Raw genomic sequence first — 21,660 nt, forward strand, 5'->3', positions numbered from 1 at the left:
TCACCGTCTCCACCTTTACTGACTCTCCCATTCGGTGCAGTTTTTCATGAGAAAAAAACCCTAATCGCCGGATTATTTATCGGACACTGACAATGAAAACCGCTTTCTCCTTAAACAAATGCTGATTTTCCTCTAAATCCTGTCCAAATATCACGTGAGTGCACTTGTTTCTTCCCTCATTAGACTCGTGTAGTCATTTCAGTGAACGCGTTGTTTTGTATATAACGCAACGTTTATTCATTGAATCGCATCTGACGTTTGTACGCACTCGCGTTTGACCGTGACTTTTAAATCTCATATTCTTGTTATCCGTGATTTTTGCCCACCATCACCGAGGATGTGCGGAAGTCTTAAAGTATCCGCAGGATGTTGATTCCCCATTTATGTCATGTTGCTGCGCTTTGGGTCAGCGAGTTTAACACAGTTGTTGTCACGTTTCCATTGTTTCACGATGGGCATGATATTATTGCACATATGCGAGTGTCATGGGGTTGTGTTGTCACCTTTTAAAATGTGCATTGCGTGCTTTCTGATGGATCGTTTTGATTGTGTGCAGCAATTTACAGGGATGGTACACAATGGATGTCTTCAGTGTAGTGAGATGCCGCTGAGGAAATGAGGTGCAGTCTGGCTGTATCTACGGGCCTGTATCTCTGCGGTATTTGTGTTCACTGTAAAGTCGGTCTTAAATGGCATTTGCGTCTTATCCAGGCATTGTCCTCATATTCATTGATATTTTTGCACCATGGCTCTCATACTGTAACGTAAATTTCGCCGGAAGTGTACGTTTAGCTCCTGTTTATGCTCCATGTGCGATTTCGATTTTGACAGGTTGTCAGTGTCATCTTTAATATTTCATTGGGTGTGAAATTATTGTTTAGCTCAGTATAATTGTTTTAGTTTTAAAATGAATGAAAGATTGGTGGTGACAGTGTGACGAGTGGGTCCTATTTGTGCTGTACAGGTTTACTTGCAGTTATTATTAAACTTATATCTTATGCATTTATAAATGCAGTTTGTATACAAATACTTCTGTCTTAAGGCGACTTGTTGTTGTGTATGCCAAATAAATGAAGACAGATGTACTTTTGTCCTGTGCGGTGTTGTCAAACAAGGATGGCATTAAATGGAATAGCCTCAGGGTCAAGATACAAAAAGTCAAAAGATAGTGAGTCAGTTAACACACTTTAAAGGGATTGTTCACCCTAAAAAATTAAATTCTGTAATGAATTACTCACTCTCTAGTTGTTCCAAACCTTTATACATTTATTTGTTTGGTTGAAGACTGGGAAGAATATTTGGATGAATGCTTGTAACCAAACACTTCTTGGACCCCATTGACTACCATAGTAGGAAAGAAACACAATGGTAGTAAAAAGTGCCCGTTTTGCTGTCATACATTCTTCAAATCTCTTTTTTTGTGTTCAACAGAACAAAAAATATAAAGTCATTTTTTCTACTATGGTAGCGAATGGGGTTCAAGAACGGTTTGGTTATAAAAACGAATGGGATGTTGTTAGGGACAATAAAAACATTATGCGCCCACTAAGGTCATGTCTGGTCTAGTCTAATTCTAGGCCAGAGAAAAGCATCCCAGCCATAAAAAATCGGTCTTGCGTTGCGTTAGATACAGTGATTGTGCTAACATGCAAGGCTAATATTTAATGATGAACCATGTTGAATGTTGATTGTTTTCTGGTCTCTTTGGAAACTCTCAGGGAGCATGTAGAAAAATCTGACGTAAAGCTGACCATTTTGAGAAGGAGACGCTAGTCGTGAGAATGTTTCACCAATTTGGCAAACAGCTGTTGCTTGGCCACAGTAAATGCTCAGCTGTTCTTGTTCATAGTTTCATCATCTGTTTGAAAAGAATGATGAAAGTCTGTGTCACATCGCTTCCATCATACACGCACCATTTTTCGGAGATACTTTTTTTCTGAAAAGCTTCATCAGGCTGTTATTTTGCAGTGCTGTGAGAATCTGCTTCAGTTCTGAGTAGGATGTTAATGCATTTCAGTGCGTTTTCAATGACCTTTTGTTATTTGCTTTGTAGGTGCTGCCAAATCCTGAGTCTTGCTTCATGGATAGGAAGATATTATGCATGACGAACTAAAATAATTAGGTTTATGTGTTCTGTATGGTTATCACTGAATCACAGAATCTTTTCAGATTTGACTAAATTTTTACAATGGTAGACCATTGTTCACTCATTAAAATTCAGTCTCCCTCTTATATATATTTCTTTCTTATAAATATGACTTATATATATGCTGATGTAGGGTGGTCTTGTTTACCCTGGTGACAGGTGACGTACGGACTGGTGCTGTCAGGTCCACGTTAAGCAAAGGAGCCAGGTTGTTTCTAGAAGAATCAATGTGCATCCGTCACATTTTGTGTGAGTGACACTTTCCTCAGCACCCCTGTCATTGGGTTGACAGGCAGCTGGGTGACGCCCAGTGGTCTGGACACATTCTGACTACAGAAACGTGTGGTTTTTGTATTCATGAGTGTGCGACTGTGTGTAGTATTGTACTTGTTACACACTATTGCACCAATGCATCCCAATAAATGCAGTAATGCCGACCAGAATTCTCTAGGTAGTCTGAGAAAGATTTTATTGTGTAGTAAACACGTCTCCATATCTTGGAGAAGGAGCGTTCTATTATACATTCGTCTGGTGCATAGTGCATACTTTAGGTTGTCTTCCCAAATAGTATTGTAGACCGTTATTCAATTAATTTTAAGTTATAGTTCACCCAAAAATAAAAATTCTGTCATGATTTCTGTCAACTCTTAACTCATGATATTTCCTGTATGACTTTCATTCTTCTGCAGAACACAAAATATATTTTGAAGAATTTGTTAACTGGCCCCCTTTCAGTTGCATTGGTTTTGCATGTTGTGTCCATACAATTGAAGTGAATGAGGGCCATTGATGTCCGGTGACCAACTTTCTTCAAAATGTCTTCTTTTGTGTTCTGCGGAAGAAAAGAAAGTCACAAAGGTTTTAAATTACAAGACGGTGAGTAAATGATGGCAGTATTTTCATTTTTGGGTGATCTATCACTTTAAATACACTTGAAATGACATGCGTTAGAGAAATCTTCTTCCCTCACTAGACTTGTTGTTGACCCTACTAGACTTCTGTTGGATAGGAACAAAAGACTACATGGTGTGACTAATGATTTAGACATTTAGCACAACTTGTACTCCAGCAATTTGCTTGTGCTTTAGCAAGTTCTGTCATTTAATAGGAGACTAATGGCTTTATTTATAGCCTTCTGCCTAGTTTATTGTATTATAATGAGTCAATATGGCTTTGAATAATCGTTCAGTTAACAGTATGGAGAAACGGATGGGAATTAACCGACAAATGATCCATCTGGATTTAAGGATGCAGAGAGAACCGTGTGGCACAGGCTGTCGTTTAATATTACAGCGGGTTGAACAGAAGCCAGGGTTCTTCCAATGGACTTGACATCTGGGCCACCACAGCAGGACAGCCGTGTCTTCACGCTTCAGAACAGTATGAACAGAAGTGCTTTTAAAGGAACAGTTCACCCAAATAAGAACATTCAGATAGTCGGGTAATCACTCGTATTGTTTGTAAAGCCTTTAGCTCTTTACAAATTCTTCAACGTTTGTGTACCATCTGAAAAATTAACAGCATATGGGTTTGTGTACCATCAGGAGTATGAGTAAATAATGACAAAGTATTCATTCCAGGTGAACAAATTGTGTAACAGACACAGACATGCTGTCTGTCATTGTCATGTTGTGAGTCAGGAATAGAAATCGGACTAAAAGTTGTCTGGCCTCCCCTGACGCATCCATGATTCTGTACTGCATCCCACTGTTTTGATTCTCTTCATGTTGAGATCCGTCTTTGTTTACTGTGGATAAAGTTCAAGGTTGATTTGATCAACCTTCTGTGTTCCCACAATGGTCCATTACCGTTGTGTTCGACTCGAGTCAGAAAGCCACTCAGCCTCTGCTTTGATGCCGCTGTTTGCTGTGTCACTGATCAAACAATTTTAAGATTGCATTTACTTTCACACCTCATATAACTCTCAAATAATCAGCGTTCACACCAGATTCATTTGGTAACCATTCTGTTAACCATGATTGTGGTTCTGTAAAACATCTGCAAAATACAAATGAAAATTCTGTCATTATTTAACCATATTTCATTCCAAACATACCATGTGGATGGCATATTGAAAAGAGAAACCAAAAGAATGTATGATAAAGATTTTATCACAATAAACTATGTTGGCGTGTCAACCAGATACTAGCACTGATTTATTTTTTGTATTTAGGGCTTGGACGATATATTGTGTTATTTTTATGCTCAGTCTCTCAATGAATTGTGGTTAAATGCCGCAAAGTCTAAAAGCCAGAGGGCGCTCTTGCGCAGAAGCTCCGAAAATGGGACGAAGAAGAAGAACGATCTACACACGTAGGGCATTTTCCAAATCGAAGTGACCATCCCCATGCCCTACTTCCTTTGAAGGGCACATATGCTGTGTAAAAACATCTGCTTAACATTTTAGAAAGAGCAGTTTTACATCCATTCTAAATCATAAACATCTTACAGACGTCTTCTAGATGTCTATAGGACATCTGACAGCAGATGTCTCCGAGACGTATTGCAGTTGAGCAAATTATGCATTGCAGATCAGATGTAAATGCAGACATTGAATAGACGTCTGCCAGATATAGTGTTCTATCAGGGATATTTATGTAAAATAACATAGAGTACGTGAATTGTTTATTTGATGTCTGGATTTACATCTGCAAGACATATTTTTTTTAAAGTTTGCTCATCTGCAAAACGTCTCTGAGATATCTCCTGTGAGATGTCATATAGACATCTAGAAGATGCCTGTAAGATGTTTATGGTTTAAAATGTTTGTATAACTGCCTTTTCTAAGTTGTTCATAAGATGCTTCTACACAGCAGATGTTACGCGGACATTTTATGGACGTACCTGACTGTCCTATGGGCTGATCTCACAGGAATTTGTAACAATTTTATGAGGTGGCTTAATCATATGAATTCGTAGGATGTGATCTATTTAAAAAGGAAACAGTGAAGCCCCTCCACTAACCACCCCCCTAAACCTAACGATACTGGTGCATAAGCACATCGTACTATAACGCAATAATAAAATCGCATGAATTCACACGATTTTGCCACCTCGTTAAATACTTAGAAATTCCTGTGAGATTGTGTTGCAAAATTAAAAGTGTATTTTATATCTGTTTGGCATGTGTTGTTGTGCTCTTGTGGACGTGCATTGTAGACTGACGTGGAAGAGAGGAAATTGTTGAACAAAGTCATTGTTTTGTTACAAAATTCCCATCGCTTTATAAAATGAAGGTTGAACTTAAAGTACTGTTGTCACATTGGTTATTTTCAAACGATGTCTCGACTAACTAGGGCTGTGTGTCTGATCCACACTGTTCACAGTGTCTCTGACAGCGGGGGGCCATTAAGCTTATTAACACAATGTGTGAAGGAGAAAAGATTATTACACATTAGTTCAAGGGACGCTAGTATTTCGCATGCAACATTACAACTTTCTTAATATTGCATGTTCTCACAGTGGAATATCAAGTATATTGTTTTTCTTTTTCTTAAATCAAGCCAGGCATTGAATATAACAACTGTACAGACTAAGTCCTGAGATTTTATAAAGCCTTTTTCATTTCATACTGTTCAGTGGTTCTGAGTAAGAGAAGGAATGTGGAGATCATGCAGAGAGAAAGAGAGAGAGAGAGAGAGAGAGAGCAGTAAAAGAAAGAGACAAGATGACAGAAGGGTGGGGGCCTTGTGATGTCAGAATTCAGCTGCTCTCATTAAGGGCTGTTGTGAGGGGGTGTGGCTGACTGTGGAGGGGGTGGGGTAGGATTGATGGGATTGGGGTGGTGTTTCTTGGTTACTGGGTTTAGCTAAAGTGAGCAGGAAACCAAACAATGAGGTCTGCTTGTGGAAATCTACTATCTGGCGTTCTGATCCAAACTGTGAACAATTTCAAATGACTGTTTGTGGAAGTGTATATGTAGTAATAAATGCTTATTAGTATTAAGAACTGATCATATCTAGATCAATAACTTTAAAGATATCCTCACTGATACATAACTGTATTGGTGTATAGCGTTTATAAATATATTAGGCTTTAGTTTAACAGTAAATTTTACATTACCTTTTTTTTTGCGCTAGTTTTTCACGAAAACTGCAACAATATGAGATTCTCACCATGAGATTATTTTGCCCAAAATAATTTACGATAATGCTATTATTACAGATGTTTTCGCATACATGTTTTTTTTAATAAATAATGATACAATTCCTAATCTGTTTTTGTTGATTTTTCGACCAATTAAATCACTTTGTGTAGGGAGGGGGGAGAGGTACTGTTTGCCCAGAATTGACTGCTAGTTGGTGGCCAAGAATTAAAGCATTCTTCCAAATATATTTCTCAATGTCCATCAGAACAAAGACATTTATTTGGAAGAACAAGTAAATGATGACAGAATTTTCCTTTTTGGTTGAACAATCCCTTTGAGGCAAAAATGTAAACAGGTGCTTAATTATTTACTTCATAATACTTAATGAGTAATTTAACACAATATCGATAATCATGGTTTTAAAATCACAGTTTATTGCCAATACCGGTATAATGGGACACAACTACTCTAAAATGGCAATGCACACTGATTTTCTGTGTAGACAATGTACATATTTCTTACCATTACCATGTCTGGATTGCAGCGGGGAATAGATGCCATACAGCCTCAATAAAGTCAAATTATAATAGTGTGCTCTCACAGTAGATCCAACTGTAATATTGCTCTACAAATAGCAAGCTTGGCTGTTTGCACCAATGCATGATTTACATAATTCCCCTAAAGATTCTTGTGCTAAAACAACACAGACGGCACGTGCAAACCCCTATCAGCAGGTGCAATTCATTCTTAAATTCCCCCCAGCGTTTTTCTCTGTTGGGAAAGGACAGCTGCCATTTTGGGCCAAAAGAGACACATCTTCCCCTCTGCATCCCAATGGCTAGCAGATATGCAGGTGCACTATTAAAATCTCTCTTTCTCGAAACGCAGGGGAGGAAGGAACTGGGAGGATTTTGGGGAAGTGCCATTTCAAGGCTTCCTTTTTTCTCTTCCTCCCTAGCAGCGACAGTCTGCGCAGTGCGCATCAATGCACGGCACATACTGTAAATAGATGATAGCCTATATTTTTAATCTATTCAAGTGTGAGAGAAAAGAAACTGCTTCCAGCAAAAGAAGAGACCAGCTCTGGTAGAAGCTTCAGCGCTCTGTCTGCAGTTGGAAGTAAAAGATTCCAAGGAGCTTTGAGGGGGAGGAAACTTCTTTACAGTGTAGCTGAGGAACTTGGTGTTTTTGGGAGTTTTCTGATCCCAGGTTTTGAGGGATGTGTCTACAGTTTATTGCTTCTCGTGTTTTCATCACCATTCACTCAGGTGTGATAAACTGCATCATCAATGAGGATAGATGTCAATGAGGGTAGAAGTATTATTTGATTCGACACAAATGAAATCAGTAAGTGATGGATTGAATAACAGTCTGTTCAATGGCTCGTACTGTTGTGTATCTCAGTGTTGTTGATCATTCAGTCAGCAGAGGTTTGAGAAAAACAATATACGTTCTTCCCAAAAATAAAGGAATTTCACACACAAAAACATTTCCTGGTTAAAAAAAACAAATATTTGGCTTTCGAAGAATAGATCGAGAATATATCATGAAATTATAAAATATGAATTTTCTGCTTTAGCTGATAATGTATTCTGTTGCACCTGGATACTTTCGTTCACACTTTTATGGCGTCATTGTTTAACTTTCGTATTGATTTCTCTTTTGTAGCGATGTTTCCGGAGCCTTTTTATTGACAGTAGAACACGGCAGACATGAAAGTGTTGCCACGGGTGAAGTGAGGGCAGGTACGGGTCATCTTTATTAGTGCATCAGTGTAGGCATGCGTCATCAATAAGAATAAACTTTTCACAAGAAATCCAGCTTTGTGGTTTGCCATTGTCTTCTCCAAAATTGGAGAACTGATAGGGATGATTGTCTTTTATTGAGCGACAACACCATCATGTTTGTATGTCGTGTTTCTCATGTGTTCGTAAAAAACAAAAATGATGCCAAATGCACATCCCTCGATATTTGAGCAACAAGCCAGTCTTGTAAGTTGATGGAGAGAACAGGGTTTATCTGTTTTGTAACTGAGCAGACAGATGTTCAGATCTGTGTCATGGATATAATTCTCCTGTTTTAGAGATTTAAATCTGTTCATCCCTCCGCTTACACACCACTGTTTAATGCAAAACATTGAAATGGGATGCTTAAAATGACTTTCATGTATGACTTAAAAATCCTGTCATGTAGAAAAAGACTTCTGTTATGTAATTTGATTTGAAATCAAAGCCTTCAACATCTTGATGTTATGCAAACGGACAAATAGGCATTTGGGCTTTGTATAACAAGTTTATGTGTTTTTATACCAAACCTAGAGGCAGTTATACAGCTTTACTTGAAGTTAAATGTTCTTTCTCTCTCTCTGTTTCAGTTGGAGAGGACTCCGTTTCGTCATTTGAATGCCTCTCACGATGGCTAAGCGGGAGAGCGGCAGCACCAGCCCGGTGGTGCGTCAGATAGACAAGCAGTTCCTGGTGTGCAGCATCTGTCTGGAGCACTATCACAATCCCAAAGTTCTACCCTGTCTCCACACCTTCTGCGAGAGGTAACCCTTCACATCTCAATTGAAAGCGTCAAAAGCGTTGAATGCTTATGAATCAGTGAATGGTTGCAAACATCTCCTTCATAACAGGATAGTTCACCCAAAATGTCATTTCAAACCTGTATGAATTTCTTTCTTTGAAAAGTGTTGGTAACTGAACAATGGCAGTACTCATTGACTTTCATTGGTTTTGTGTCCAGACAGTAGACGTGAATGGGTCCCGGTGTTGTTCGGTTACCAACGTTCTACAATGTCTAACTTTTGTTTTGCAGAAGTCATACAGGTTTGAAATGACACGAGAGGGTAAATGATGACAGAATTTTAATTTTTCTCCATTGATCACTTTTATCGCAGATGTCTCCAGAACTACATCCCTCCTCAGTCTCTGACCCTCTCTTGCCCGGTGTGCAGACAAACCTCCATCCTGCCTGAAAAGGGTGTTGCTGCCCTGCAGAACAATTTCTTTATCACTAATCTAATGGAGGTGTTACAGAGAGAGCAGGACTGCACCCGTCCCGAAGCTTCGAGTGGGCTGGAGTCAGCCGGTGCTGCCACATATGCCCCGCCCCTCTCATGCCCCAACCATGAGGGCAAGGTAAAACATCCTACATATAACATCACATACTGACCTGGAGAGTGGGAAAGGATGCCATTGTCTCCAAAAGAAATGGGGAGCTCCCAATTGGCACGATTTCTTAGCATATACACTTATAGCATGCTTTGGTAATGTTAGAGAAGTACATACTTTAGTGCTTAAACAATCCATCATACTATTTTTAGGACACACTTATGATCTTGCACTATTTAGGATGATGTGTGAATCATTGTAAATGTTTATTTTATGGAGTGGTTCCAAGGTATAAAATATGAAAGTGTAAGTGGCTTGCTGTATCTTAATTTGTCATTTGTGCCCTCTGCAGGTGATGGAGTTTTACTGCGAGTCCTGTGAAACAGCCATGTGTTTGGAATGCACTGAAGGAGAACACAGAGAACATGTGACTGTTCCACTGCGGGACGTCCTAGAACAACACAAAGCAGCACTGAAGAACCAGCTAGATGCAATCCGCAACAGGTTCACGCTTAATACCTAATAATACAATAAAGAATAGGGTTTCTCCACCAGGGGGCGTCAACAAACTACCAAGGGAAATGAGACTAAAATGGATTTAAATGAGACGGCAATAAAATAATCCCAAATAACTTTTTTGTTGAAGTGTGAAAGGTGAAAACGGAAGTCATTCGTTATCATTTATGTTTTGCTTCATAAACGTGTGAAGAACTTTATGTGAAAATATAACCTTTACACTGTAGTACTGACTGAATAAGCCTGTCAAAAATGAAAACAGTGTTTAGGAAACCAATTTTTTGCGTGAAATTATGAAAGTGTCAGTAAAATCTTAAATGTCAGTATTTTTCTTATAATAAATATAGAAAATCTAAAATCAAATGTATCATATGTGACCCTGGATCACAAAACCAGTCTTAAGTAGCACGGGAACATTTTAAGAAAAAAGCAGAAAATACATTATATGCGTCAAAATTATCGATTTTTATTTTATTTTAAAAAGCATGAGGATATTAAGTAAAGGTCTTGTTCAATGAAGATATTTTGTAAAAATAAATATAATTAAATATATTAAAACCTTAATATAGTGGATGGCCTGCTACTGTGCCTCCGAGGGACAACTTTAAAGGCGATTTTCTCAGTGATTAGATTTTTTTGCACTCTCAGATTCCAAAGTTATAAACGTCTGTATCTCCGCCATATATTGTCCTATCCTTAACAACTCATACATCAATAGAAAGCTAAATTATTCAGATGATGTAAAAATCTTTTGTTGCCCAGGGTCACATATAATCTATTATTTACAGTGACAAATATCTATTTCTTTTCATTTCTCTGTCTATGATTACTTTGATCTTCTTTTTCTTATAATCAGAATATGCCACTTTATACAAGATTTCACAGACAGGTTCACATGTACATTTGTTATAGCAAATATCTTTTTAAGAAATTTGCTCTGTACCTTAAAATATTGTTGTGGACAACGAGGGTGCTTAAAGTCAGGTTAAAGGTTAATTTTTCTGGGTTTAAAGCGTTAAAATAATTATTATGAATTTGATTTTATTTCCAGTATGATTGCATGTAAAGCTGCTTTAAAGCTGTGTGTACTGTAAAAGGAGTTACGCGACTAAATTTCATTTCTTAATGAAATAAAACCTGTTAAATAAAACCGTTTAAACCAGGACCTAAAGCTGGTTAAAGATGTTTTGGGTCTCACTATGAGCATCTATTGAAGGTTTGATAGAGCATTGGCCTTATTCCTCCTCTCACAGGCTTCCACAGCTGACCGGGGCTATAGAGCTGGTAAATGATATTTCCAGACAGCTAACAGACAGGAAGAACGAAGCTGTTTCGGAGATCAGCAATACGTTTGAGGAACTTGAGAAAGCACTACACCAGCGTAAGACTGCCCTTATCACTGACCTGGAGAACATCTGCACCACCAAACAGAAGGTAAGACCTCTGTACACATAATTTTGTAAGTAAATACATTTCAATAAAAAACACTGTTGTGTTGTTGGAGATCGGACCGCTTTTATAAGTTGCATAACTAAAGCCTGCCTTTAAATGAAAAAAATTCTACTATCTAACGTATTAATCCTGCTTTGCTTTGCAGGTGCTACAAAGCCAACTGTCTGCATTATTGCAGGGAAAAGAGAACATCCAGAGTAACTGTAGCTTCACCGAACAGGCCCTAAACCACGGCAGCCCTACCGAAGTTCTCCTGGTGCAGAAGCAGATGGGAGAGCGGATGGGCACTCTCGCCCGCCACGCCTTCCCTGAACAACCCCACGAAAACGGACACCTTGACTGTCAGGTGGAGACAGAAGGGTTGCGTCGCTCCATCCAGAACCTGGGAGTCCTGCTAACCACCAGCGCCGTGGGCCACACCAGCGTAGCTACTGGAGAGGGTCTCAGACACGCTGTCGTGGGTCAGAACACCACTGTAACAGCCACCACTAAGGTTGGTGATGTCACTTTTGTGTTCGATAATGTAAAAAAAAAATGTATGGAGTATTTACGTTAGTTTAAAAAATCCTCTTAGATAGAGATGTAGTGTAGGAAATAATGCACATACTGATTCCTAACATAAACATTTCACTGTTTTCACTCAGGACAAGGACGGTGAACTAGTCAAGACTGGAAACGCGGCACTGAGGGCTCAGATCACTGGCCCTGATGGGACGGTCACCGCAACGGAGATAACAGACAACAAGAACGGCACCTATGAGATCGGCTACACCCTCCGGGGGGAGGGCGAGTTTTCCTTCTCCGTCCTGCTCTATGGACAGCCCGTGAGGGGCAGCCCATTCCGCCTGAGGGCCATCAAACCCTGCGATGCCCCGCAGTCGCCCGATGACGTCAAGAGGCGTGTGAAGTCCCCAGGAGGAGGAGGCGGGGGCGGAGGGCACATTCGGCAGAAAGCGCTCCGAAGACCCTCGAGCATGTACAGCACCACGAAGAAGAAGGAGAACCCAATAGAGGATGATCTCATCTACAGAGTGGGTGGGTAACAAATAGGAAGCGTACTTATAGACAGATTTATATACTAATTTACTGAAGAACTCCAAAGTTGCTGTAACACTTTATATGTCTATAAAAATGTCACATTTTTATAGTTATGAATTAAAAGTTTAATGTTTCTAACATTTACATTCATGTAGGTATATCTTGAAGCATATTGATCTTAGGTAAAAAAATATTTTATTTAAAATCTGCAAATAAAAACATGACTCAATAGCATTCTACAGTTCCTGAATATGTGTTGGTGTAATGAATAACAGTTCAAATGAAGTGTGTTTTTTTTATGATGTGGGTGTAGTGTTAACGTTCCAGTTGTCCAGTAATGGCATCCCATGAGGAGGAGAAGGTCATATCTGTTTGCTTATGTGTTATTTGGTGCGACAGGAACGAGAGGAAGAGAAAAGGGGGAGTTCTCCAACCTGCAGGGTATCTCCACCACCAGCACTGGACGGATCGTGGTAGCTGACAGCAACAACCAGTGCATACAGGTAACACTTTATGTATGAGCAATATAGAGTTATGGGGTTTTGTTAGTTTTCCAACATACTGTACACCTCATATTTTGAGGGTTTAATCGAACCTGAGGGCATTTATAGCAAATATTGTAAAAATGTAATGTACAATGCATCACTTTTGGCCACTACTTTATATAAAAATGTTGAATGTTTATAGAACTACTGTTACTGATTTAATCATTATAGTCATGTTGCATATGTGGTAGGTGTTTTCCAACGATGGTCAATTCAAGCTGAAGTTTGGGGTCAGAGGTCGCTCTCCTGGCCAGCTGCAGCGACCCACCGGCATCGCTGTGGACATGAATGGTGACATCATCGTGGCTGACTATGACAACAGATGGTTGAGCATCTTCTCTCCTGACGGCAAGTTTAAGGTTGGTTACATAACTTCATAACAGAGCTTAAAAGTGCCGAGTGTAAGAAGCAACACAGACATTTCCTAACCTCTTCTTTTACATGTTAATACTGGTTTTATATATAAGCAACAATGTTTTTTTTATTTACATGTTTTATTGTTGAACTTTTAACTTTGTTTTCTACGTATCAGATATTTTTCATTCAACATTGTTGATTTGACATTTCTTTTGTGATGCACAAATGGTGGCAGAACAAAATCGGGGCAGGCCGGCTGATGGGTCCTAAAGGAGTCGCCGTGGATAAGAACGGCCACATTATCACAGCAGATAACAAAGCTTTCTGCGTCTTCATCTTCCAATCCAACGGCAAGCTGGTGACCAAATTTGGTGCCAAAGGAACATCAGAGAGGCAGTTTGCAGGTAATGTCTTATGTCTATTATATATCATTAAGTCCATCCGTCATCTGCTTTTAGCATTTAGCTCATGCTGGTTTTTCCTTTATCTCTGAAAGACAAAAGTGCTCCAAATACGCCAACTGAGCCAAAGCAGAGTAAATCTGTCCCTGCCTTCAGTGAGTATTAAACACCAGAGAATTATTTTCATTTAAGGTAGTATTTGCTTGAATTGGGTGTTCTTTGTGTTGCCAGGTATTTTCTTATAAACAAAACCGTTCAATTTAATGCTAACGCTTATTTCTCTTTTTCTGTGACAATGAGGTCCACATTTCGTGGCTATAAATAACAAGAATGAAATTATTGTGACAGACTTCCACAATCATTCTGTGAAGGTAAAGTGAGTCTGTTCTTTTATTGTGTATGTTTTTCCATTTTGTGTATGTATAAATGACTTTTTGATTCCCATTTCCTGACATTTAATTTTTGTGTTTTTGTTACCATTATGTATTTCAAAATCAGTTATTTTATAATTCGTTGTTTTGTGGTTCTTCGTTGTATTCTTGCAGGTTTACAATGCCGACGGGGAGTTCCTGTTTAAATTCGGCTCTCATGGAGAAGGGAACGGGCAGTTTAATGCACCTACAGGTGTGGCTGTGGATGGAAATGGGAATATTATTGTTGCAGATTGGGGCAACAGTAGGATACAGGTGGGCGATAAAATATTATGACTAATGTGTTCAAAGTGTATGTATGCTATATTAAACTTTTTTTTTCTTATATATGCTTATGTATAAAGATGACATGTAGTTTTTCCTAAACATGAGTATTTCAACAGAGATTATACAAACATTCTTCTATTTCAGTTTAATGTAAAGACTCAGTTTTGATTACGTTCCTTAAAAATAATTATAAATATTGTGGCTTTGTGCATTTTTTTTGCCGGCATACATGGCAACATTGGCTCATGTTTACTACTAACAACAACGGATACTGAATATGTGGACACTTCTTTAAAAATATTTTTTTGGTTAAAACTAAAGGAGTATTTGAGCAAGTACATAAAACAGTGATCAAATCCTTTACCCTGATTCAAAACTGTTGGTTATTTATAATGTAGGTCACATTTTACCTGAAATGTTTAATTGACTTAATTTGAGTAAGTTTTGCACTTCTATAAAAACAAAGAAACCTGCAGTTTTACATTTCAAAGAAAGATGGCGCCATTGATGCAAAAGTAAGGGATAGTTGGTAACTATCTCCTGGCTAAATCTAATTCCATTTTTCTCCTTCAGGTGTTTGACAGTTCTGGCTCTTTCCTGTCATACATCAATACGACGGCAGACCCTCTGTACGGCCCCCAGGCTCTCGCTCTCACGTCCGATGGTCACGTAGCCGTGGCAGACTCTGGGAACCACTGTTTCAAAATCTATCGATACCTGCAGTAGACACCATGATGAAAGGTTTAGCAGGTTTACTGTAAGGTTCTCGTCTCTTTAGCATTTCATGTGTTCCTTTGCACATAATTCGGCACACATTTTTTTCCAGAAGACAATTGACTGGTTTTAAGTTGACGTGTCGTGAACGAACCCAGGGTTTAATGAATGTTGCAACCGTATTTGATTGATTTGCATAAATCATTTCCAAACTGAATGTTCAGTATGTTAAACACAAATAATAACACTCAAGGTTCACCAGATATTGACCAAGGCAGCTATCCGTACGCTTTCAAAGGACGAAGCATTATGTGCTGTTTTCCAAAATAAAAAGCTTCTTTGTAAACCAATTTATGAAATCAAACTGGGATTGATGAAATATATATTGTAAGCATTTCTTCAGCAGTTCATAAACGCTTGAGCTTTAGAATGACCTTTAAAGGACGCTGTTACACATCGAAAAGCTATTTGAGCTTTGAGTAATTGTACATGTTTATGCCTTTATATCATACGGTGTAAATTTGATCGCCATCGGTTTGCTGTAATATAGTTTTGGAAAATCTTACTGCGCTAAAGCTCGATATTTAAAGTAACCCGGCTGTTAATGTAAAGTGGCTTTTAGTAAAGCTGCCTCAAGGTTTCTTGTGTCTCTTTCATGTCACAACAGCACAATTCACATATCGCATGATCTTTTTTCTGCCTATGTTTAAAAGGTCAAGTACATTTTTCTGTACACGCTCTTGGAATGTACAAGTTATTTTTTAAGTTAAAAGTATTTTGTTTATTTGCAAGCTCAATGCCTTCAGTGGATAAGAAAAGATCGGGTGGATACGGCTTACGTGTTGTGAAATGTTTTCACAACAAAGGGAATATGTCAAGTCAATATAATGGAAAAAAATTCAACAATAAAGGGAAAGTTCAAGAGAGTAAAAGCCATCTTACGTTGCCAAATTCGAGACAAAATAGACTGTTCACAGTTTACCATATAACTGAAGCATTTACTACTGTTTTTTATTTGTTAGTTTTAGTTCGATTTATATGAATGTAAGAAAAAACTGTGACAGCAAGTTTTATCATTTTGGTCCAGATGTCACACTATTAGAATACAAAGCCGAAATGAATTGAATCAGATGAGCATTTGTACTTTATTTGGAGTCAGAACGTTTCTTTTCTGATAAAACTTAACCTGAACAAATGTGCACAAGCGATGGAAAGCGAGTGCTGTTTAAGCCACTTCTACAGTATTCTGTACTAAAACGACGGTGTAACAGAACACAAGGCGTTTTAAATTTGGTATGTATTCTGCAATAATCCTCAAATATGTATCAGAAATGTACCGTCTCGAAAACAAGCCCTAAGAAGAGTATGTATTTATAATATGGGCAGTCAGAGATGTTTTATAAAATAATATCTGAGGTTATTGTAATAAAGTTCTTCCCTTTATGTAACAGGTTAAGAGTAAAGAGAAGCTACTGTATTGCCAATATTACAAACCTTCCACAGTAAAATCAAAACTGAACCTTCAGGCTCTCAATTCCAATGTATCCAACAACTGTAACTGTCTGTTTGTATGTCAGTATGCACTAGAAATAAAAGCACACAAATGACTAAGCCAACTACTGATTTCATACATGGCTCTTTTTGTTTTCTAAATGTCACAGTGTCTTAGGGGGTGCTGTCGCATGAATTCCTTCAACAGAGAGCAGGCAGAGCTACTCTTGGTTCCTTTGCATTTCTTCTCCTCCGGTATCTCTTCAATCCAGATGTTACCGTTCAAAATATACCTGTACCTTTAGAAACGGAAAAACTGATTCATTAAACATTTCTGTACCTTAACCAGGCACCAGCAATACATACTGTATTCCCCATGAATGCATGAACTGATAAAATGTATATCAAAGTCAAACATTTGGTGTCTTAGCTTACTGCAATTCTGCGTTATTCAGAAGGTAAATATCTTCATTCTGCCCCATAAGCAGATAACTTGCTTCGGATTTCAATGTAAAACCACAAGCCGAACGCAGCACCATTTGACGTGTGGCATCCTTACGGATGGCAGAGTCCTTTCCTTTAACAGGACAGCAAGTGTTATTATTCTAAAGGAATAGTTAATCCAAAAACAACATTTCTGTCATCATTACTCACACGTCATCTTAAATCTTTATGACTTTTTTCTTTTGCGGATCGAAAAAATGGCATTTTGAAAAACGTTGGTAACCAATCAACATTTACCCCCATTGACTTCCAAAACCACTGAGGCATTTCTCAAAATGTCATCATTTGTGTTCCACAAAGAATTGAGAACTGCAGGTTTTGAATTAGATGAGGTTTTATAAATTGACAGAATTTTTACTTTTGGGTGCACATTTCATACTTAAAGCTTGAAAACACTCAAGTCCAACTCACCCATCTGAAGAACTTCAGAGATTACTGCTGTGTAGTACACAAAGACACCATCCTTGCTTAAGTCGACAAATTTGATAACGTAAACTATAGGAAAACAGAATTTATATAAATATACATTTAAAAGTTTGACCTGGCTGCAAAAATTGTGTATTTTTTGGTTTGGTTTCCCACCGTAATCGGTGACAGGCGAATAACATGCAAAACTAATGCGAGTGTCTTGTTTTATGTTCTTGCTGAAGGTGACCCTCAGTTTCGGACAGTCGCCTATAAAGGGATGAGATAAAAATGTATTTCTTGTACAATACAGTTTACAGATACTACCTATATGCAGACAGTGTAAAGAATACACACTAAAGTAAAAGGGTGTTTACTAACCCCTGTCTCTATTCTCTTATTTAATATGCAAGAGATGGTTTCTCACCTTCTGCACATGTGCACACGTCCCCGTCGCACAGTTTGGAGATCATTGGGCTCTTCATAGGGGCTGTATAGAATATGCCGCATCTCCTCTCTGCTTAACACATGTGGTGACATCATGACATGCAGATACAGTTACAGTTCAAAAGGTATTAAAAGGTAAACAGTTTATTTATGACCTGGGTTGTAATAGTCATAGACGACAGCAGCCGCTGGCTGGACGAGGCCCATGGGAACAATCAGATCAGCACCAAACCAAAAACACCTCTCAGCTTCATCGATCTGGTGACATGATCACATTTTCAAATCACTGGGTGATCTTTTAACATTATTTCATAAAGGTTTCAGGCATCATAACAGAATCAGACCAGGTCATAGGCATCATTGTTTTGAATTTAACTAGCAACTTTATATAGCAGATGTCTGGAGCTGAACAGCAAAAAAGAGGAAGCAATCAAAACATTAAGAGAGGTAAGACAAAAAAATTCAAGAGATACAAAAACATTTCGACTTTATTCTCGTAACATTTCGACTATATTCTCGTAACATTTCGACTTTATTCTCGTAACATTTCGACTATATTCTCGTAACATTTCGACTTTATTCTCGTAACATTTCGACTTTATTCTCGAAATCTTGGATTTTTTTTAACGTGGCACTAAAGTCGGACTTTGCAGGAGCGATTCCTCAGTTTTGTATATTTCTGTACCAAGAGGTCACGCTGTGACGCTTTTATCTTCTATTGGTCTCACGCACTCACGTGAGGCAGATTCGCAGGTCAGATTTCACCAAACTTGTACTTTACTACGCAGCGAAATGGAACATTTCTTTGGACGGGCTTGCGTTTCCGGTCTATTGCATATGTAAAAATGGAAATCAATAGAACAAGAGGTCAAGTGTGACTGCGACTTTAGGAAGTTTGGAGAGTAAAAGTGTTTTAAATGAAATGAAATTATACATTATAAAAAAATTAACAATAGGAATAAAATTTTATTTAACTAGATTTAACATTGTCACTGTCGGGCAGACATGTATCTCAATTTCTTTTTTACATAAATCATTACTATTGGTTACCCTTTATGTTTGTCTGTATGCTTTGCAAATATTTAACCAATTAAAAAGATTAAAAACAGCTTCTCCCTTTGACAACACAGTAAAACGTTTACCATTTCCTCAAATGTAGTTTTTAACACACAAGTTTTTTGTCCGACAGCCGCAAGAAAATAAAACACTTTTTGTCTTTGTGTATCAGCTTTTTCTATTTGACAGTAGTAATAGAAAAACCTTAATTACCTCTGCAAAGTATAGAAATACTTTATTTTGGTAAACGTCATAATGGTCAATATATTGCTCAGAACCATTCATAAGCTGTAGAAAAGAAAGAAAGAAATGCATTTTTAAATAAATCTATACATTTTTTCTCAGAAATCATTGATACAGAAAAAACTTTGAGAACTGCATTCGGACTTGTTCTAGATCCCCTGTGTTTGGTCTCATGCCGCTCAGCAGTGAGATGTCAACTACGATCATACCAACAGAACTGTTCATTTTCACCCTGTGAGTGAAGAATCAATTTATGTCAAATAATATAACATATAGGCCTATCAAGAATGTACTTCCATATATAAAGATAATACACTAAACCGCTACCAAAAAGTAATATTCTGCGCTCACCCCACACACACTGTGTATATGAATGAACTCTCTTTTCTCGGCTCCTCTGAAGCTTGTCTTCTTCTGCGACTGCGAAGATCAAACCATTCCATGCTGCTCCTGGGCTCATCTCTGTTTAGATCCTCATTGGTATCGTAATTGTAATCATCATCAAACAGTTCTTCATTTTCCTCAGTTTCTACAAAACAACATGTTGATCTTATACTCAATTTATTCATACAGAACAATTTATATTTCTTTTCTCCTCCAGGGATATTTTACATACTGTATTCCAACTCTCCTTTCACTTTAACAGTAAGGTAAAGGAGGTCACAGTACGATTCGTCAGTTTTCATAGATCTGTACGTCTGTGCAATCTGTAACAAGTTCACATAAAATGAAAAACTCGAAGATCCCAGAGCCACAGAAATTGATCATTTTCTTCAATATTTTTAGGTGAGGAAAAATGTACCAATAAAGTACCACGTCCTGTTCCTTCGACTTTTACGGTCATTTTTCCAGGATTTTTGACCTGTGGAAAGAAACGTGTAATATTAAATTACATGACATCATAAGACATTTTTATTTCTTGGACAGTTCAAAGGGAAGTGAAACATACGAAAGCATTTCATAAACCTAATGTAGATTTTAAACTATACTAAGATTGAAGAGCAGGTAATGACAACCTTTATTTACAGGTGAGGCAATAAAAATTATGCCATCTTACTTGCCTCAATGGCAGCCTGGGTATGCGCATTTTGTTGAGTCAAACGAATGCCCTCCCTTTTACCATTTTCATGACACATTTCCACCTGCAGATTAAGATCTTCCACGTCATTGTTCTGTGCGCTGTATTTTGCTAAAGCCTCGAGGGCCACGACTGTGTCCTGAAATACACATAGCGTGATTAAGAAGGTGCATCCAACATGGTTTTGTCAAAGATAATAACATTAACTTTATTTTATATAGCGCCTTTAAAAGAAGCCTCTCAAAGCGCTTTACATAAATAATGAGATATAGAAATTCAAAATACAATAGAATTCAAGCAAAATAACAACAAGGTAGAAACAAACAAAGAACAAATAGAAATAAAACACGAAATACTAAACACATAATAAACACAAAATAATACAAAACAAATGGAAATAAAGACAACATGCTCACATTTGTCACATAAAAACTAAGCTAAAAAACTTAAAAACTTTGTACTGGGGTTTAGGGTATTAAGAGCTCTGACAGATATTGAGGAGCCAAATCATTTAAGGCCTTACAAGTGGACAGGAGAATTGAAATCAATTCGAAACTTGACAGGAAGCCAGGTTTCTAAAATAGGTGTAATGTGAACTATTGCACTGGTTCTAGTCAAGATACGTTCAGCAGAATTGTGTACCACCTGTAGTTTACTGAGGGTGGCTTTTGAGACTCCTGACAACAATACATTTCAATAGTCAATTCGGGAAAAAACAAGTGTTGCTTAACTTTTCAGCAACAGAAAATTTCAAGATGGGGCGTAATCTAATTTCTGAGATGAAAAAAGTACTTTAACTGTGTTACGAACATGAAGATCAAATGTTAAATTAGCATCAAATATCACCCCAAATGTTTTAATTTAGTGTGAAACTGTATAACTGAGCCATCCACAGCTCAGCTTTACATAACTGGTGAGGGGAACCAATGAGCATCACTTCAGTCTTATAACAAAGTTGTTGACTTGGAAAAAAGGGAGTCGACTCTGAATCACGCAAACGAGTCGTGCCATAGTCCGATTCACCTCACTATATATAGTCCCCGCCCAAGATTTGCTAGGACTTCCCCCGAAAACTTCACTCTTCTCCCCAAAACACTGCAGCTTGTGAGCCTCATTCGCGGTTGACCAATTACAGACCATCTGATCAATCAGATCAGAGCAGGCTGGCGGAAAAGAGGGGATTAGACGAATGGTTCGCCGAACAAATCATTTGAGAGTCAGTCAAGAAGTAAGGTTAAGGTTATAAAACTGCCAATTATAACAAGATAATAATGTTTCTACACCTTGTATGTACATAAACGTGTTGTACACTACATACACCCAAATAAGACCTTAAAAATCAAGGAATATTTACTCTTCAAGACAGAGA

The 21,660-nt window shown here is 38.0% G+C and overlaps 2 protein-coding genes across 5 annotated transcripts in view; one reads left to right on the forward strand and one right to left on the reverse strand.

Annotated features, from left to right (window-relative positions):
- On the forward strand, positions 1-16,678 carry trim3a (tripartite motif containing 3a). Of its 3 annotated transcripts, none has more exons than XM_056756333.1 (15): positions 1-154; positions 7,902-7,978; positions 8,608-8,781; positions 9,133-9,373; positions 9,699-9,850; positions 11,116-11,296; positions 11,460-11,807; positions 11,959-12,349; positions 12,752-12,855; positions 13,089-13,256; positions 13,490-13,658; positions 13,751-13,810; positions 13,956-14,026; positions 14,201-14,341; positions 14,927-16,678. In XM_056756333.1, exons 3-15 carry the CDS (start codon positions 8,636-8,638, stop codon positions 15,077-15,079), a joined length of 2,325 nt encoding a protein of 774 aa, XP_056612311.1. In that variant the 5' UTR covers positions 1-154; positions 7,902-7,978; positions 8,608-8,635; the 3' UTR covers positions 15,080-16,678. The 3 variants fall into 3 exon arrangements, with proteins under 3 accessions (XP_056612311.1, XP_056612310.1, XP_056612312.1); XM_056756334.1 differs by lacking the exon at positions 1-154 and adding an exon at positions 7,212-7,580; XM_056756332.1 differs by lacking the exon at positions 7,902-7,978.
- The window catches only part of c4 (complement component 4), a 23,193-nt gene continuing 17,726 nt past the window's right edge, over positions 16,194-21,660 (reverse strand). Inside the window, exons 30-41 of one of the 2 annotated variants that reach the window (XM_056756331.1) lie at positions 20,275-20,430; positions 20,016-20,075; positions 19,830-19,920; positions 19,565-19,742; positions 19,358-19,445; positions 19,184-19,258; positions 18,070-18,172; positions 17,895-17,984; positions 17,645-17,737; positions 17,474-17,557; positions 16,994-17,135; positions 16,194-16,857 (exon numbers count right to left, since the gene is read on the reverse strand). In XM_056756331.1, coding sequence (XP_056612309.1) covers positions 16,716-16,857; positions 16,994-17,135; positions 17,474-17,557; positions 17,645-17,737; positions 17,895-17,984; positions 18,070-18,172; positions 19,184-19,258; positions 19,358-19,445; positions 19,565-19,742; positions 19,830-19,920; positions 20,016-20,075; positions 20,275-20,430 — 1,302 coding nt within the window. In that variant the 3' untranslated portion in view covers positions 16,194-16,715. Of the gene's footprint in view, positions 16,858-16,993; positions 17,136-17,473; positions 17,558-17,644; positions 17,738-17,894; positions 17,985-18,069; positions 18,173-19,183; positions 19,259-19,357; positions 19,446-19,564; positions 19,743-19,829; positions 19,921-20,015; positions 20,076-20,274; positions 20,431-21,660 lie in introns of those variants that run through there. The other variant, XR_008907447.1, reaches the window with a different exon arrangement.

Source organism: Triplophysa dalaica, chromosome 9 (genome assembly GCF_015846415.1).
Source record: "Triplophysa dalaica isolate WHDGS20190420 chromosome 9, ASM1584641v1, whole genome shotgun sequence".
Classification (NCBI taxonomy): Eukaryota; Metazoa; Chordata; class Actinopteri; order Cypriniformes; family Nemacheilidae; genus Triplophysa; species Triplophysa dalaica.

Excerpts from the sequence above, each read along its gene's own strand:
- trim3a (XM_056756333.1), top strand. The coding sequence starts at position 8,636 with ATGCCTCTCACGATGGCTAAGCGGGAGAGCGGCAGCACCAGCCCGGTG. Across the intron at positions 11,808-11,958 it reads CTGTAACAGCCACCACTAAG|GACAAGGACGGTGAACTAGT; the intron begins GTTGGTGATGTC and ends GTTTTCACTCAG. Across the intron at positions 13,659-13,750 it reads ATCAGAGAGGCAGTTTGCAG|ACAAAAGTGCTCCAAATACG; the intron begins GTAATGTCTTAT and ends TATCTCTGAAAG.